At 40.8% G+C, this 15,932-nt stretch overlaps 3 protein-coding genes across 4 annotated transcripts; 1 reads left to right on the top strand and 2 right to left on the bottom strand.

The window, feature by feature from the left end:
- Nucleotides 1-48: 48 nt before the first annotated feature.
- On the bottom strand, nucleotides 49-4,206 carry LOC127810614 (UDP-glycosyltransferase 92A1-like). 2 transcript variants are annotated; one of them, XM_052350177.1, is made up of 4 exons: nucleotides 2,384-4,206; nucleotides 2,031-2,170; nucleotides 1,680-1,748; nucleotides 52-296 (listed from the first exon to the last, which is right to left on the bottom strand). In XM_052350177.1, exon 1 carries the CDS (start codon nucleotides 4,068-4,070, stop codon nucleotides 2,574-2,576), a length of 1,497 nt encoding a protein of 498 aa, XP_052206137.1. In that variant the 5' UTR covers nucleotides 4,071-4,206; the 3' UTR covers nucleotides 52-296; nucleotides 1,680-1,748; nucleotides 2,031-2,170; nucleotides 2,384-2,573. The 2 variants fall into 2 exon arrangements, with proteins under 2 accessions (XP_052206136.1, XP_052206137.1); XM_052350176.1 differs by having other exon boundaries at nucleotides 49-296; nucleotides 1,680-2,170.
- A 2,436-nt stretch (nucleotides 4,207-6,642) lies between these two features.
- Nucleotides 6,643-7,366, bottom strand: LOC127810616 (2S seed storage albumin protein-like). The gene has a single exon (XM_052350181.1). It carries the CDS (start codon nucleotides 7,307-7,309, stop codon nucleotides 6,860-6,862), a length of 450 nt encoding a protein of 149 aa, XP_052206141.1. The 5' UTR covers nucleotides 7,310-7,366; the 3' UTR covers nucleotides 6,643-6,859.
- Nucleotides 7,367-10,586: 3,220 nt separating this feature from the next.
- LOC127810612 (inactive leucine-rich repeat receptor-like serine/threonine-protein kinase At1g60630) lies at nucleotides 10,587-14,916 on the top strand. Its single transcript, XM_052350173.1, has 3 exons — nucleotides 10,587-12,438; nucleotides 12,577-12,734; nucleotides 13,996-14,916. Exons 1-3 carry the CDS (start codon nucleotides 11,273-11,275, stop codon nucleotides 14,655-14,657), a joined length of 1,986 nt encoding a protein of 661 aa, XP_052206133.1. The 5' UTR covers nucleotides 10,587-11,272; the 3' UTR covers nucleotides 14,658-14,916.
- Nucleotides 14,917-15,932: the final 1,016 nt, after the last annotated feature.

Genomic DNA, 15,932 nt, shown 5'->3' with positions numbered 1-15,932 from the left:
CATGACTGCATCAGGTGGCAAGCCATAGTCCGGACCGTGGAAGGGGAGAGCAGCCAGGCAGATTTGACGACGAGATTGAGCAGAAGACAGATCTGGGCCCATGGCAATGACTGAACTGAGGAAGGCAACGTTGAGAGGAGTGTTGGCAATGGTGATGGTAAAGGCAGTGGCTTGGTGGATATATGCCTTGCTAGCGCCAGGAAAGGGATGAGATGCCCTTGTGCCATGAAAGGAAGCATCGGTATGTGCTCTTGAGAGCCGGCCATGGCCATGAATCTACAGTTTTGGCTGAAATTCTGCGGCAGAAAGGAGAGCATATATATGAAAGTTGTCAGTCAACTGATGACAATGGAGCACTTTCTTAAGCAATGGGAATATTTTAAAACTCGAGCCAGCTCATGATTCCACAAGGCCATGCTCCCTTAAATTTGTTGCTAGTATTTTAAGGCCGACTCCAGCAGCTTGTTAAACGGATCACCATCGGCAAATTTAAGGAACCAATTCCAAAATCACATCTCCAACAGCACTAGTCATTGTCAAATTGATTCGTCAAATTTCTAGCAAAACTCAAAAAAGGTTGCTAACTGTGACAATTGAAATTTTTAAAGATAAGTCACTTTTGTTGGATAAAAGTGACTTATCTTTAAAAAATAAGAACTCTCCTATTTATAAAAAAAATGTTGGAAGTTTGTAATAAGCATTATTAGTATTTCAACGTTAACTAAAAACTTATGGATAAATCTTATCATTTGAAAGAGCTTGTAATAAACATTATTAGAGTTATCTGTTTGTGATTCTTTGTTGGGAATATCCCACGAGAGAGATCTCAAGGTCTCTCAGTGCTTCTTTCATCATTTTGCGAGATTGCTCCATGAGAATCTCTAGAGACCTTCAGAGCTCTGAGCTAGGCAATATTCTCCTTCAGCCTTTCTGAGTCTTTTCTTTTGTGGGTTTAGACCTTCGCTGGTTATCAATTAAGAGAACATTTGTTAATAAGATATAAGATAGAAAAATTAAGATATAGAATGTATTTCAAACTTTTATCTTTTTAAACAAGGGCGGATGCATGAGCAGCTCACAATTAAAAATAATTTTTAATATAAAAAATAATAAATTTTACTAATAATTCAATCAAAAAAAATTCCAGCCTACTCCAAAATTTGTGATGTATAATTTTATACCCAAAAAAAAAAAATTAGCCTTCTCCTACATAAATTTCTAAATCCACCTTTGTTTTCAAATATGTTTGTTAAACTTATCTGATCATTTTTAAAGAAATCATTAATGACCTCTTATCTTAATCTTTCAAGATATACTTATCTTGAGATCTCTCTCCTCTCAAGATAAGCATATCTTATTCTTTATAAATAAGAAAAAAATATAACATTTATATTCTCTAATGTATTTTAAAAAATTTAACAAATATCTTGATAAAAATCTTATAATGCTTTCTAACTTTATCTTGATGATTCCATATCTTGATCCGAAAATCATTTCGAGTTTATCTTGAAACTTCTTTATCTTACTCATTTTAACAAACGTTACCTAAACAAATAACCACTCACGATTTGGGGAAACAAACAGCCGAATGTGCACTAGACATTATTCCGTGCACAAAGTTGGGATAACATAACATAGACATCAAATTCTAAGACAGACTAACGCGAAAGTTTGCTCACCTCATGTCCGCCGCAAAACTTGAAGGTGGCGGAGACGTCACCGGCGCCGTTGTCGTACAGACCTGCAAACTGCACAGCCACCGCTTTGGAGCCTCTTTTGGCGGAAATATTGGAGGAAATAACTTGGGTTAACTTTGTAAAACAAATTAGTTTTATTTAGTAAAACAAATAATTTGTCTTTAACCCAAAATACTAATGCATTAATTCAAATTTTAATCTTACTTTACTTGTGACACTCTTGCTGCGTACTTTAGAATTTTATTCATTTACTAATTATTACTAAATAATTTATTCTGTTGGTTACTGTTCCATCACCAACGGCACCATCTCTGTGCGTTCTTGAGAGCTTACCGGAAGTTAAAAAGCTCAGCTACTCACGGAGCATAGAACTCAATTCAGAGTACAAGAAGCGCTTCCATAGCACAGGGATATATCACCACTTTATTAACGTAAGAGAGACAACATCTATCCCCCGATCGGCAATCAGTAATCTATAAGATGGATGATGCAGTCAGATTACCGTGAAGCAGCAATAGAGAAGAACAATAACTAAACTTGCCAGAAAGGTTACTGAAAATTTAACTTCAAACAAGGAGGAAAGTTTCAACACTAACAAAGTTCTAATTAAGCATTTTAAATTGGCCAGTTTCAATCAAGGACAACCAATGGACTGAGGCAAGCACAATCAATAAGGTGTACCATACCCTTTTTATGGACATCTAAACCAGCGAAGGAGCTTACTGGGCTAGAGTCGTGTTTTCCTCCAACAAGCCAGGGTCCGACCCGTCTCCGAATTCACTTGTTGCCTCACACATATGCATTACGCATTAGCAGGCAGAAGAAGTTCGTGACCCAAAGAAACTTACGGCCCCAAGTCCTAGTGCCAGCCTCTATCTATCTTGAGACAAGAGTGGCAATAAAATCATCCATTGCTTGGAGAGAAGAACCCTTGGGATCACCCCCCTCTTCTGTTAATGCTGCCTTTATGAGCTCTCCAATCTTACCTGCTTTTCTCTTAATCTCCTCTCCCTTCCCTTTCTTGTTGTCCATCACCAACTCTATGGTCCTCTTCACTTCTTCTTTCGCTATGGGGCTTTGCATTCCCCTGGATAATTCAATGCAAACACCCATTTCCTCCATCATCATCTTCGAGTTGAATGCCTGCTCGGCAGCCAGAGGCCACGAGATGATCGGCACACCTTGGCTCAAGCTCTCCATCGCTGAATTCCATCCACAGTGGCTGAGAAAAGCTGCTGTCGATTTGTGACTCAAAATCTCCAGTTGAGGAGCCCACCCTCTCACCAACAAACCCTGCTTTCTCTCCACCATTCTCTCTTCAAACCCTTCTGGCAACCATTCTGCTCTAAGCTCACCCTTGATGTCAAAGCCAATAGGAGGCCTTATCACCCAAATGAATGGCCTGCCAGTGTCTTCTAGCCCTTTGGCCAATTCCATCATCTGGGTAGGATTGATTGTGTTCTGTGAACCAAATGAAATGTACAGGACTGAACCATGAGGGTGCAAATCCAGCCATTCTAAGCATTTCTGAGGAGAAATTGCAGCTTCTCTGCCACTATGCTGGCTTAAAGTCTTTGAATTGGTAAGCAGCCCAGCAGGGAGAAGAGGCCCCGCGGCCCAAACGGGAAGTTTGGTATATTTCCTGAGAACCCCCATGCCAAGAGGCTCAATTTCCTCGGCAGTGTTGCATAACCACCCAAAAGAGCCTAAAGAAAGTGAAAGCTGGGGCCGATTAAACCGAGACCATGGATCATGGCCATTAGCTCCTTGCAAGAATCCATGCATCTGAGACCGATGAAAACGGTATGAATCAGGAAAACCCGGTATTCGAAACTCATCATCACCAACGGACCGATGGGGAAGGTTTTGCCACACTGATACATAGGCAGCGATGCCATAAGCACCACAGGTGCAGAAAGTAACATTTACAGTTTGGAAGCTCTCGGCCACACAATTAGCCCAGCCATGGAAGACATCAGAGATTATGCAAATTGGGGGCTTCCCTTCTTTGGCAGTGATTTCTGATACAAGTTGCCTGCAGGGAACTTCCAACGTAGCTGATGCGTGGAGAAGATGGAGCACTTGGCTAAGAGACAAGGCCTCCGTATTCTCAGTATTGGGTGGCAAGCCGAAGTCCGAACCATTGAAGGGAAAAGCAGCCAGGCAGATTTGATGACGAGATTGAGCTGAAGCAAGAACAGGGTCCTTGGCAATGACTGAACTGAGGTAGGCCACGTTGAGAGAAGTGCTGGCGATGGTGATGGTGAAGCCACTGGCATGGTGGATCTGTCTTGCCAGTTGCAAGAAAGGGATGAGATGGCCCTGTGCCATGAAAGGCAGCATCAGTATGTGTTCTTGTTGTGACCCACTCATGACTATGGTTTGGCTGAAACTCTAATCATACCGGAAGCATTTTCTATAGTTATATAGCGCTGGGTGTCTTGCCTACCAAAGTAATCGGCTTTGAACTTCAGCCGGCCAATGACTCCCTCACAAAGGCGATAGTCGCTATGCTAAGTTATGCACATATATCCAAAAAACCTGGTGGCCAACATTTTTCTTTAGTTTAAGAATACAAAAGCATATACGGATATGAGCCATGAAATCGAAGGCTGCATCATCATGCGTTCACTAAAACCACAATTAATATGTCGAAATCAATCGCTCTGCTTAATACAAGACAAAAAGGATGTTGGCTATATAGTTATCATTTTCCCTGACCACGTGGTAAGTTGGGGCCACATCAATTATTATAAGGTTGAGGTTGAGGTTGAGGTTGAGGGGTCCATTTAAGTGGTAATTTATTATTTTTTTATCTCCAAGCCTTTTTATCGGGATAAGAGTTTTCAAGTTTTAATTCACAGTTCGTTAGAGATGCAAATAGTTTAGGTAAATTTTAAAATATTTAATCAAAATTAATATAATTAGATCAATTTAATTTTTTTCACTTGATTTGAGTTCAATCCAGCCTAACTTAAATAAATAACATCAAAATCCAGTTATTAATTCATGTGACTTTGTCTTGACCCATTTTACTTTTACTTGTTTTTGTAGTTTTTCAAATTTATTGTAAGATAGCATGCGAGTATTTTGGTGTCTTCAAGTTTGAATTACAAATTTTTATATGATTGTAAAAATTTTGGAACAAAGAGACAACCCATTTAAACTTGAATTTAATTGAGTTAGGTTAGTTGAATAGTATTTTGCGATTAAGTCACTTCTAGGTCTAAGATCTTGGACTTGATTACGATTAATTTCATTCGAATTCATGTAAGATTCAAACCAAATTGACCAATGAACACCTATATTGGTTACCATATTAAAAGATTAGACCACTAAGTATGTGTAAAGCGAATCCTAACTAAAATATTATTTCAAGAGTATGACATGTTTAGTTCAATCTAGGGGAAGGTATGTGATAATGCTATTTGATGCATCTCCTCACAAGTAGGTAGATTTTGTCTTGATTTAAGGAACATTTTTTCTTCTTCCTGCATAAACGCGGCCTAGAATCTATTTCATCTCACTTTCTAACTTTGGTGGGGTAATTCAAAAATCTATATCTATATTTGTTTGACTTTTTGGTTGGGTAGTTTAAGAATTTATATTTATATATTTATATTTGTTTAACTTTTTGATGAGATAATTTTTGAATCTATATTTGTAACTTGTTTGACTTTTTGGTGGGGTAGTTCTTGTAAGTTGAATCAATATTTGTTTGATTTTTTGGTGGGATAGTTCTTGAATCTATATTTGTTTGACTTTGTGAGAGAATTATAACTTGAATCTATATTTGTTTAACTTTTTGATAGGGTTAGAAAATGAGATAAAATAGATTCTAAATCATTCAAGTCCCTCGGGTATAACTCGAATAGCAAAGAACGAATCGTAATATGCTAGTGTCATCTCAGTAAGTTACAAGTTCGAACTCTATTCTTCCCGAAACACATCGCTTAATTTATTCCTTGCATAATCAAGAACATGAACATGGGAGCATGCAAATACCAAGAACTAAATCATTCAATTTTGGTCCCTAATCTCGTCCTCTTTCATTTCATTCTCTACTCCTGATCGTTTCCATTTCCTTGTCTTTCTCCTTCCACGAATCCAATTTCCAACCAACAAGGCATCTCTATCAGGAACCAAAACTAAAACGCCCGAAATAGAAAAAAACAAAAAAAACAACGGAAAGAAAGGAACGAGACCTTTTCTTTTCGTCTTCATTTTTCTTTCTCCGTAATCCAACTTCCACAAACAGCAAGAATCTACAACAATGCGCTTCACATCAATCAGAAACCAAAACCTAATCAAGAAACTCAAGAAATGGAAACTCCAAAGAGAAAAAGTTAACACGAAACCTCACCTCATATCATCGACGCAAAACTAGAAAGCGCGAGGAAAGTAGGGGAGGACGTGGCCAATGCTGTCGCCGGAAAGAAGCAGCCACGAAACTCAAACGGATTCGGCGCCGCACAGCCGGCCCGCCACCGCCATTCGCCGTTTCCTTCGCTTCCTTCCTAATCCTAGCCATAGTAATTCAAATTGGTCCAAAAGGCTTAGAGTTAGCGCCACTCTTGGCGAGAAAAAGAATAATACAAGGAAATAATTGGGCCAGGGCCATGTTTTATTTTGGCCCTCGACCCACCTCTAAGATGGGCTCCGACCCGCTACCTGAATTAACTCGATTACGTTATGGTCTGTTTGGCACGATTGGTAAATTATATAAACATTTTTACAAAGTCTACTGCTGTATTACAGTTCTCTCTTACCCACAATCTTAATAGGTGCATTAATTCAAAATTTTATTTATTAATTAATTGTAACTAATTAATGTTTTTATTGGTAACTGTGGGTACTTGGAGAGTGTATTTATCAAGAATGCCAACTGTGCATCAATGGCGGCATCTGTGTTTGTTTCTTTGACAGCTACTGGAGAAGAAGAAGCTCAGCTACTCACTGAGCAGAGAACCAAATTTATTTGAAAGCTGGAAACAGAGAGAGAACATATAGACATCACCACTTAATAACACTATAGAGAGAGAGAGAGAGAGAGAGAGAGAGAGAGAGATGGCATAAATCTCGGATCACGCTACTAAGTAAATTAGTTACTTAGATTATTGTAATTGTGTGCGTCCAGAGCTTTGAAATGCATATATATCTCTCTAGGAAACCACTGATCGGACGTTGCAGCGGCGAGGACTCATGCGGCAGAGCCCCGGCAGGGTCTCGGCGGTGCGCAGCATCTCCCTGACCTCTCTCCCCTGCAGCATCCCTCCCTGCCGCACGTCATCGGCCGCCGCCATCACCCCGACGCACCGGCACGGCTCTGCCAGCTCCTCGAGCTGCTGGCAGCATCTCTGAAACTGCTCCCGCCACTCGTTTGGCTCCTCAACTAGGCTAATCCGGCTGCTCTCCCGCAGGTACTGCCTGCAGGCGTTGAGCCTCTGCTGGCTCTGGATCTGCTGGCGGCAGCGCTGGGAGGGGTCCTCCCGGCTGATGCCGGCCTCCTCCGTTTCCACCGTCGTGATGGTGGTGGTGGTGCGGTAGGCGGAGGAGGAGCAAAGAAGGAGGAGGAGGGCGGAGATAGACGCTAGGGCTTTGAGGGTCGCCATGAATTGGAAGGTCGCGGTGGTGGTGGTGGTGGAGGTGGTGGGTTAATGTAATAAGTAGAGGAGTCGAGGATGGTGCATGTCAAGTACGTGGCTGATTATGGAACCCCTGGAGGTGGTGTTTGGAATGGGGGGCTGCCAGCTAGGCTTGTTGCACGGATTAATTGGCGTGCCACGTATACTACACTCCCACGCGTCTATGGCTCTATACAACGAGAGTCCCAAAATGGTATTTAGATTTCTACATTCAATTTTAAATACATTATTACATATTGATTATTTTTACAATGTAACACCAAAATAAACAATAATACCAAACGTACGGTTCCTTTTATCTTATTTCTTTTTTCTTTTTTTTTAGGTATATGAACCTTTTCTTCAGCCAAACTAATGATAAATAGTGTTAAGATTGAATTGATATAAAAAAATGGATTATGTTATTTGTACAAAAGGTTTTTAATATAATGATATTCTCATTTGAGGACTCATCGTAATAAATTCGTTATATTCTCTCATCTTCTCTCATGCTCTCCTTCATTCTCTAGTAATCGCGCATCTCTCTCTTATTTCCCCTTTAGCACTACATCTCATAATTTTTCTCTCGTTGTGGCCTCGTCGTCCGTCACTATCGCCTCCCATTATTGCGTCGCCCTTGCCGCCAGCACTCATCGTTACATCTTTACTTGACTGACCATTGCCACATGCCTTGAGGCGACAGTCGGCTAGGCGAGAGGCAAAAAGTCTGCCAATTGAGGATACAACAAGCGACAGCAAGGACAAGGCAGCAACCAATGGCGAGAGGTGCTAAAGGAGGAGGAGAGGATAGAAAGAAGAAAAAAAGAGAGAGAAATAAATAAAAAATAATTATTAAGATAAGAGAGAAATGAGCAAAATAGTCTTTTTAAGTCACATGTAAAACTTTATCTATACAAATAACATTATCCTAAAAAAAATTCACATACTCAATGTTCTCTCTCCTCGACTAACAGTATAAAAATTATCAATCGGGACAAAGTATCGATTTTTGTTTAAATAGATAATTGAATTCCGAACAAAAATAAATAATTTAAATTTGGGATTTTTCTAAAGAATACTCTCGTTAAACGGCTTAATAATTTGCAACGTCTATATATTTTTTAATATCATGCATAATTAAATAATTACATTAACATATAAATATTATTAAAATTATCATAAGTGAACCCCTAAATCACACTCGAGTAAAAATGAGGAAGAAACTAGTTAGCATGCGTGGGGGAAAGGGCATTCATTGGGCAGTGGGCACAACTCCCCATGCCGCCTAAAGGCGGTGTCTAGCACTTATACCATATGTCTTCAGGGTGGTATCCCCACATTAATAAGGGACCTGTCCCTCTGGGACACCTTAATAGATTCTTACCAACAAACATGATTGGACCCCTTTTATTTTTTTAGTTAAATCTCATTTAAGCGTAATGAATAATTACCCAACTTCCAAAAAAATGATTAGTATTGTTATTGTTGTGACAGTGCATCTCTCACACGCATATATATTCATCCACCAAGAACATAGAATCTGTGGGTCTAACGTGCGGGAAATGACAGGACACAATCACACCCAACCAAACCAACCTCCTTGCTTCCCTGCTCATGCTGCATTATTTATTTATTCAATACATGCATGGGCCCAAAGCATTTGCAAATTGAAAATTAGGGCCTATGGTGGTTGGGCTAGTGACTAGTCAGTCTGCGTACTAGGAGGGAGGAGGAGGTCACCAGAGGCTCTTCTAGCAAGTCACGTACCAACATGCCAACTACTCTTGTATCTATTGAGAGAGTGGATGCGCGGGCGACTTTCGAATATGGCCTTTTTGAGACTCCCATCCTAAGGAAGTAGCCAACTCTGAAGGGAGATGTCGTTAATGAGTCACAACAACGTGACAAGTCGCTAGAAACATCAGCTCATTAACGGCAAGGAATGAAAAGGGCGGGAAAGGAAATCTTTTATCATTTTGAAATTTTTGACTATAGAAATTGTTCCTTTTTGACAAAAGGATAGTTGGATCTGAGTTTGCAACAACGATGGATGGTTCCTGACAAAAGGATGATCGAAGGCAAATTTGCAATGACAAGGGGTGAGCCTCGACAATCGGCTCGTCGGAGAACGGCCGGCACCTACAAGCACTCCAATATTCAAGTGAGTAAGAGAGTAAAAAGTGACAAAGTATCAATGAATCAGACAAAATAACATACATTATCTTTGAAGAGAACGAGTTTATATAGAAAGATGAGAGATTCTCCTACATGCATGCATCATGTGTTTGCATAGTGATAGGATTGAGTATTTGGGAAATTCCTAGACAATAGCATGACATCGACAGAATATTTATTAATGTAGATAGAATTCACCATAAATAGGGATGAGATTTACCAAAACAGAGGATAGGTTCTTGGGCAGGTGCACGGGTTCTCTAGCATACAACTATAATGATGCTGCTACAAGCTGGCGCAAGGCCTAAAATCAGACCAAGACTGGGCTTTGAGAGATGGACCGAGATTGAGCCAGGATCAGAAACGACAAGCAAAGACTTTTTATAGTTTTTATTTTGACTGAATAATAAAATAAAAATTAAGACTTTGTTTGTTCGTTAAAAAATATTTTCTCAAAAAACAATTTTGAATCAACAAAAATCAATGGGAGGTAATTTTCTAAAATTATAAGAAAAATCGAATAGTGAAAAAGAGTGCACAATTGGCACTTTCAAAGCTATTTTTATTATCCATAACTTTTACTATTATAGTAATTCATTATCAGTAAACTTGTTTGGGTAATATATGATATTATTATTTTTTATTTTTATACTATAGATTTGATTATAAGAAAAAAATATTGTAATTTTTTAAAATGCTAGCAAACACTGAAAAAAGTTTTTAATAAATGTAAAAAATTTCAATAAAATAAAACTTCTGTTGATACTGTATCATGATGGGCCAACTGCTAGATCTCCGGCGACGCTGATCCCACAACCGCCACCGGCCACCGGAGCCGGACACACACACACACATATATATATTATTACCCGGGGGGGTCTTTTCTGACCAAATTCAATTCAACTTCTGCTCAACTGACAGCTGGCAATAAAGGTCGTGGACACACATTCCCTTTGCGTGAACTCAACTACATGGGAACGCCAACCTTTATTGCCACGTGGACGATATGCCGTTCCGCCACGTGTACCTTGTCCCCAATTATTCATTACTTCCACTTCCCAGCCCAACCACTTCCTCTGAAGCCCTTCAATTCGCTCACCCATTTCCTGAGTAAAGCAAAGTCTGGCTCCAGACTGTGACATTTACCTCGAAATTTTCTGTCCATCTGATTAAATTTTCTCGTATTTTTTCCTTTTGGGTGGTGGGTTAATTTTCTGACTCAGAAACTGAGAAATCTTGTCTGGGGAACAACCGGATCCAATGATTTCCCAGCTTCAGGAGGGGCTGGCGAGGTTTTGTTTGAGTAGCCCGAGAAATCGAGGGCTTTTTTAATACAGAGAACGCAATATTCATGGCCGGATGGAGAGAGAGAGAGAGAGGGGGGGGTAAATAAGAAAGGTATTCTTGGGGTTTGCAAGTTCTGAGATGGGTTCACGTGAAGTTCAAGCTGTTGTGTCCGTGAGCAAGGAGTTCAAGAAACGAAGATCCTCTGAATTATCAATGTCGTCTTCAAGATATCGCCAATGGCGTGATAGGGTTTCCGCTCCTGCAACTTAAATGCTGGAGTCTCTGTTTCCATGGCTTTGTTTTTTTTTTCAATCACATTGATTACGGCTTAAGCCACTGATAATGACGCTTATTGGCGCCCTTTTGTTGGCGTTTCGTGGCCCCATTTGGCCTCAGATCCAGCGATTTTGATTCCAGAAAGCGATTGAGCAAAGTGCCATTACGCAAAAGAGGAAAAACCTTTTTTCAATCTCTGAAGGATTTCAATTAATGGAACTTTCTTCTTCTTCTTCGTCTTCTTCTGCTCTGTTTCAGTTGTTCTTGTTCGGTTTATCCTTCTGGATTCTTCTTCCTTTGTCGCATTCAGGCGATCTTGAAGCGCTTAGGGCACTGAAATCTTCGATTGATCCATTCGATTCGATGCAATGGCAGGGGAGCGACTTCTGCAACTGGCGAGGAATCAAAGAATGTATGAATGGAAGAGTGACGAAGCTCGTGCTCGAGCACTTGAACTTGAGCGGCGGATTGGACGAGACGATCCTCAACCAATTGGATCAGCTTCGAGTTCTCAGCTTCAAAGACAACTCCATCTCTGGCCAAATTCCTAACCTCTCTGGCCTGGTCAACCTCAAATCCATCTTCCTCAACAACAACAACTTCTCCGGCGAGATTCCGGCTTCGCTCTCCGGCCTCCACCGCCTCAAAGTCATAGTGCTCGCCGGCAACCGACTCTCCGGCCACATTCCGAACTCATTTGTCAATCTCCGGCGACTCTACGTCCTGTACTTGGAAGACAACCGGTTAACCGGCGAAATCCCTCCGCTGAACCAGATCAGCCTCAGATTCTTCAACGTGTCCAACAACCAGCTCTCCGGCCAGATTCCGGCTACTCCAGCCCTAGTCCGGTTCAACAAGTCATCATTTTACGGCAACGCTGCCCTCTGCGGCGAACAAGTTCACAGCCCCTGCACAAACGCCTCGGCCCCGTCTTTGAGCCCGGCCTATCCCACGGTTCCGGCGAAGAAGCATTCCGATAAAAAGAAACTTATCGGAATAATCGCAGGAAGCGTCGGCGGCGGTCTGGCATTGTTGGCGATTTTGATCGGCTTGTGTTTGGTTAGCAAGAAAAAGGAGAAGGAAAAGAGGGAGGCCGGAATGAAAGCCGCTGCGGTTGCAGGGAGTGGAGCGGCGGTGGAGGAAGGGGAGGGAAGCGGCGGTGGCGGCGGGAAAGGGGAGGGCGGCGGGTTCCGTTGGGAAGGGGAGGGGCTGGGGAGTCTGGTGTTCGTCGGCGGCGGGGATCAGCAGATGAGTTACAGCCTGGAGGATCTGCTCAAGGCCTCGGCGGAGACGCTGGGGAGAGGCACCGTCGGCAGCACTTACAAGGCCGTCATGGAGTCCGGCTTCATCGTCACCGTCAAGCGGCTTAAGGACGCCCGGTAAATTCAAATTAAGCTTTTAATATTTTTAGAAATAACAAGAAATTAAATAAAAAAAATACGGAAAATGTTAAATGATTCGAACTCGAGTATTAATTATTAATGTAATTGAAGTGAACTCGTACTACTGGTGGACAGGTACCCGAGACAGGAAGAATTCCGGCGACACATGGAGCTGGCGGGGCGGCTGAGCCACCCGAATCTGGTGCCGCTCCGGGCCTATTTTCAGGCCAAGGAGGAGCGGCTACTAGTCTACGATTACTTCCCTAACGGCAGCCTCTTCTCTCTCATTCACGGTAAACGCCCCCGTTCGCTCACATCCATCTTTTATTAATTTCAGTGATAATATAATAGTTAGTCTTCTTCTTCCCCAAACTTATAAGATAATTTAATGGCCAACAATCTTATAATATCTTTAATAATAATAATAATAATATATTACACATTACATATTAATAAAAAATAAAATATCTAAATAAACATTTTCAATCGAATGTCTACTAGATTTCGTTAGGCTGACATGTTGACGGTAACGTAATTGAATGATAGGTATTGGAGTGGCTTTGGAAGAAGTAGTTATGGGGGGATGGGGTGGCCGGAGGGAGGTGGCGGAGTCAGTGTCCGGTGGGTCCCCACCGTCTAACTTTTCTGGCTGGGCGACAGCTCAAGTGGGGGGTGGGGGTGGCCAAATCTATACTTGGCATTTAACTCAAATTAGATAATTAAATTGTTTGACGGGTCAACAAAAAGCAGCAGAGTCCCCTCCCCGCATTTTCCTCCTACACTTGAATTTTCAGTTTAAATAATAATTAATTAATACATACTACTTATTTGGTATTTTTAAAATGTTTTTAATTTTATGATTTGATTTTTCTTCTTAAAGAAATAGATTTGAGTTTCATATTATATTATTAAGTAGCCGCAGCATGCATTCTGTTTGTTGTTACGTTAGGTTACGTGGACGACCACCGACGCTTTGCATTGCAGTCGTCGTCCATCTGTCCCGCCGGATCTCTGAATCTCAAAATCGGACCCAATTTGATCTTGGGCTTGTCATTTTCTTGGCCGGGCTCACTCCCCCATGCCATCCATGAAACTAAATTGAAAGAATGTGTCCGAAAGCGTGCGTTGGGTTGGGTCCACGGCTGCATTGGGGACTGTTCTAATCTTTTAAAAATTCAAATTAACCCTTTCTTTTATTTATTTATTTATAATAATGGAGATTGGATTTGGAGCATCTCCATCTATTACTTTGTACTGACACTGGGTTCGTTTAGGAAGATGACAAACTTGTTGATCACATTGTGTTCCCCCCGCCTCTCTCTCTTCCTGTGCCTTATTATTATTATTGTCCTTATTATCGATTCCAACGGGAAGTAGTAAGTAATCTCATACTTAAAAAAAAGGGGGTATTAATATTATTTTATATAAACTGGATGATGCTTTTGCTTTTCGATTATACAAATTATATCTTAATTTCTTATATATATTATTATATATGAGGTGTCAAATGCTGCTCCTAATTCTAAACACATAAATGAATGATATTTTTGGCAGGATCAAGAACTTCCGGCGCCGGCGGCAAGCCCCTGCACTGGACGTCCTGCCTGAAGATCGCGGAGGACTTGGCTACCGGCCTCCTCTACATCCACCAGAACCCGGGCCTAACCCACGGCAACCTCAAATCCTCCAACGTCCTCCTCGGCTCCGACTTTGAATCCTGCCTCACCGACTACGCCCTCTCCCCCTTCCGCAACCCCGACTCCCCCGACGAGACCAGCGCCGCCTCCCTCTTCTACCGCGCCCCTGAGTGCCGCGACCCCCGCAAACCCCCCTCCCAACCTGCCGACGTCTACAGCTTCGGCGTCCTCCTCCTGGAGCTCCTCACCGGCAAGACGCCCTTCCAGGACCTCGTCCTGGAGCACGGCTCCGACATCCCTCGCTGGGTCAGATCCGTCCGCGCGGAAGAGACGGAGTCCGGGGACGAGCCCGCCTCCAGCAACGACGCCTCCGAGGAGAAGCTGGGGGCCCTGCTGAACGTAGCCGTGGCCTGCGTATCCGGGTTGCCGGAGAACCGGCCGGGAATGAGGGAGGTATTGAGGATGATAAGAGACACGAGGGCGGAAGCTCAGGTGTCGTCGAACAGCAGCGATCATTCGCCGGGGAGATGGTCTGACACCGTGCAGAGCTTGCCGCGGGGCGAGCATCTGAGCATATGAGTGACAATGAGAGATGAGATATCCCGAAAGTGGATGCATTTGCCTTTTTCCAATTTTCTTTTTTCTTTTTTGGCATATGATTTTTTTTTTTAAGTTTATTTTATCAAAGTTGGGGGGTTTAGTGTAAAGATTCTAAAAAAATTTTGTTTCTTTCTTTTTTAAAAAGTCTGTGCTTTTTTGTTGTGATTTTGTGTTTGCAGTGTGAACAATGAACCATTGATATATGACCAATTGAATTTTTGTGTAATTTATGTTCTTTTTTTTTTTTATAAGTAATCATCCATTATAATAAATTAGAATATTTTAATCAATTTTTATTTTATTACATTACCAACAGAATTATTTTGGTTTATTGCATTCCATTCCACTCTCACAAAAGCACTTGTTTTTAGTCATAAATTATCAAAATATTCATATTAAAGCTAATTACAAACAGTTACCTTGAGGATGGCAATATAGTAAATTTTTTATTTGTTGGGACAAATATACAAATAAAAGAAAGTGTTTTCGTAATTTTTATTTTGTTATTCTTCTTCTCGTTTATTTTTATTTTCCTATTTTTAATAAATTTAGTCGTTAGAAAAGCCGTCGGACTTCTCCCAACTCCATTTGTGGGAGTTTTTGGTGATTCCCATAGATTTAAAAGAGTGGGAATAATTATTGCAAAAATGGCCTGAATTTAATATCTATCCATGTAACACGTGAAGTACCATTATATCAATTGAGAGCGAAAACTAAACAAAAAGTTGCTAAGATATTTTTTTAGGTCAAATTCATAGTTTTTTTTCTTAATTTTTATAATTTACACTTATTAATTATTTAATTATCTAATCAACATTGTGTATGTAATAAATGTGTTATTAATCACGTGAAAACAAAATAGCAAAGTATCACGTCCAGTAACTATCAGATGATAAACTCATCAATGGATAAGCTATAAATTAAATGTCGAATAAAAAAATGAAGAATGATGAGTTGGTTATCAGTTGGAGCAAAGGAGACGGTTCAAGATCAGTTGATATGACGACGACCAACAGAAAACTTGATTTTTCCATTCGGGTCTATGAAAGATCAAAGCAAAGACGACAGTCAAAAAAAAAAAAAATGAAATGAAAGACCAATTAGGTCTTTTTTTTTTTAGATCACATCACGTGTAACTCATATGTTATTTTAAATTAAGTTAGACAATCAATAACCGTAAATTATAAAAGTTAAGTATTCAATATATGATATTTAAACTTTAATAAATAATAAAAATTTTATATAAAATTCATG

The sequence above is a fragment of the Diospyros lotus genome, chromosome 9 (genome assembly GCF_014633365.1).
Source record: "Diospyros lotus cultivar Yz01 chromosome 9, ASM1463336v1, whole genome shotgun sequence".
Lineage (NCBI taxonomy): Eukaryota > Viridiplantae > Streptophyta > Magnoliopsida > Ericales > Ebenaceae > Diospyros > Diospyros lotus.
Note: the sequence above shows the minus strand (reverse complement) of the source record. Positions and strands in the feature narration are given on the sequence as shown.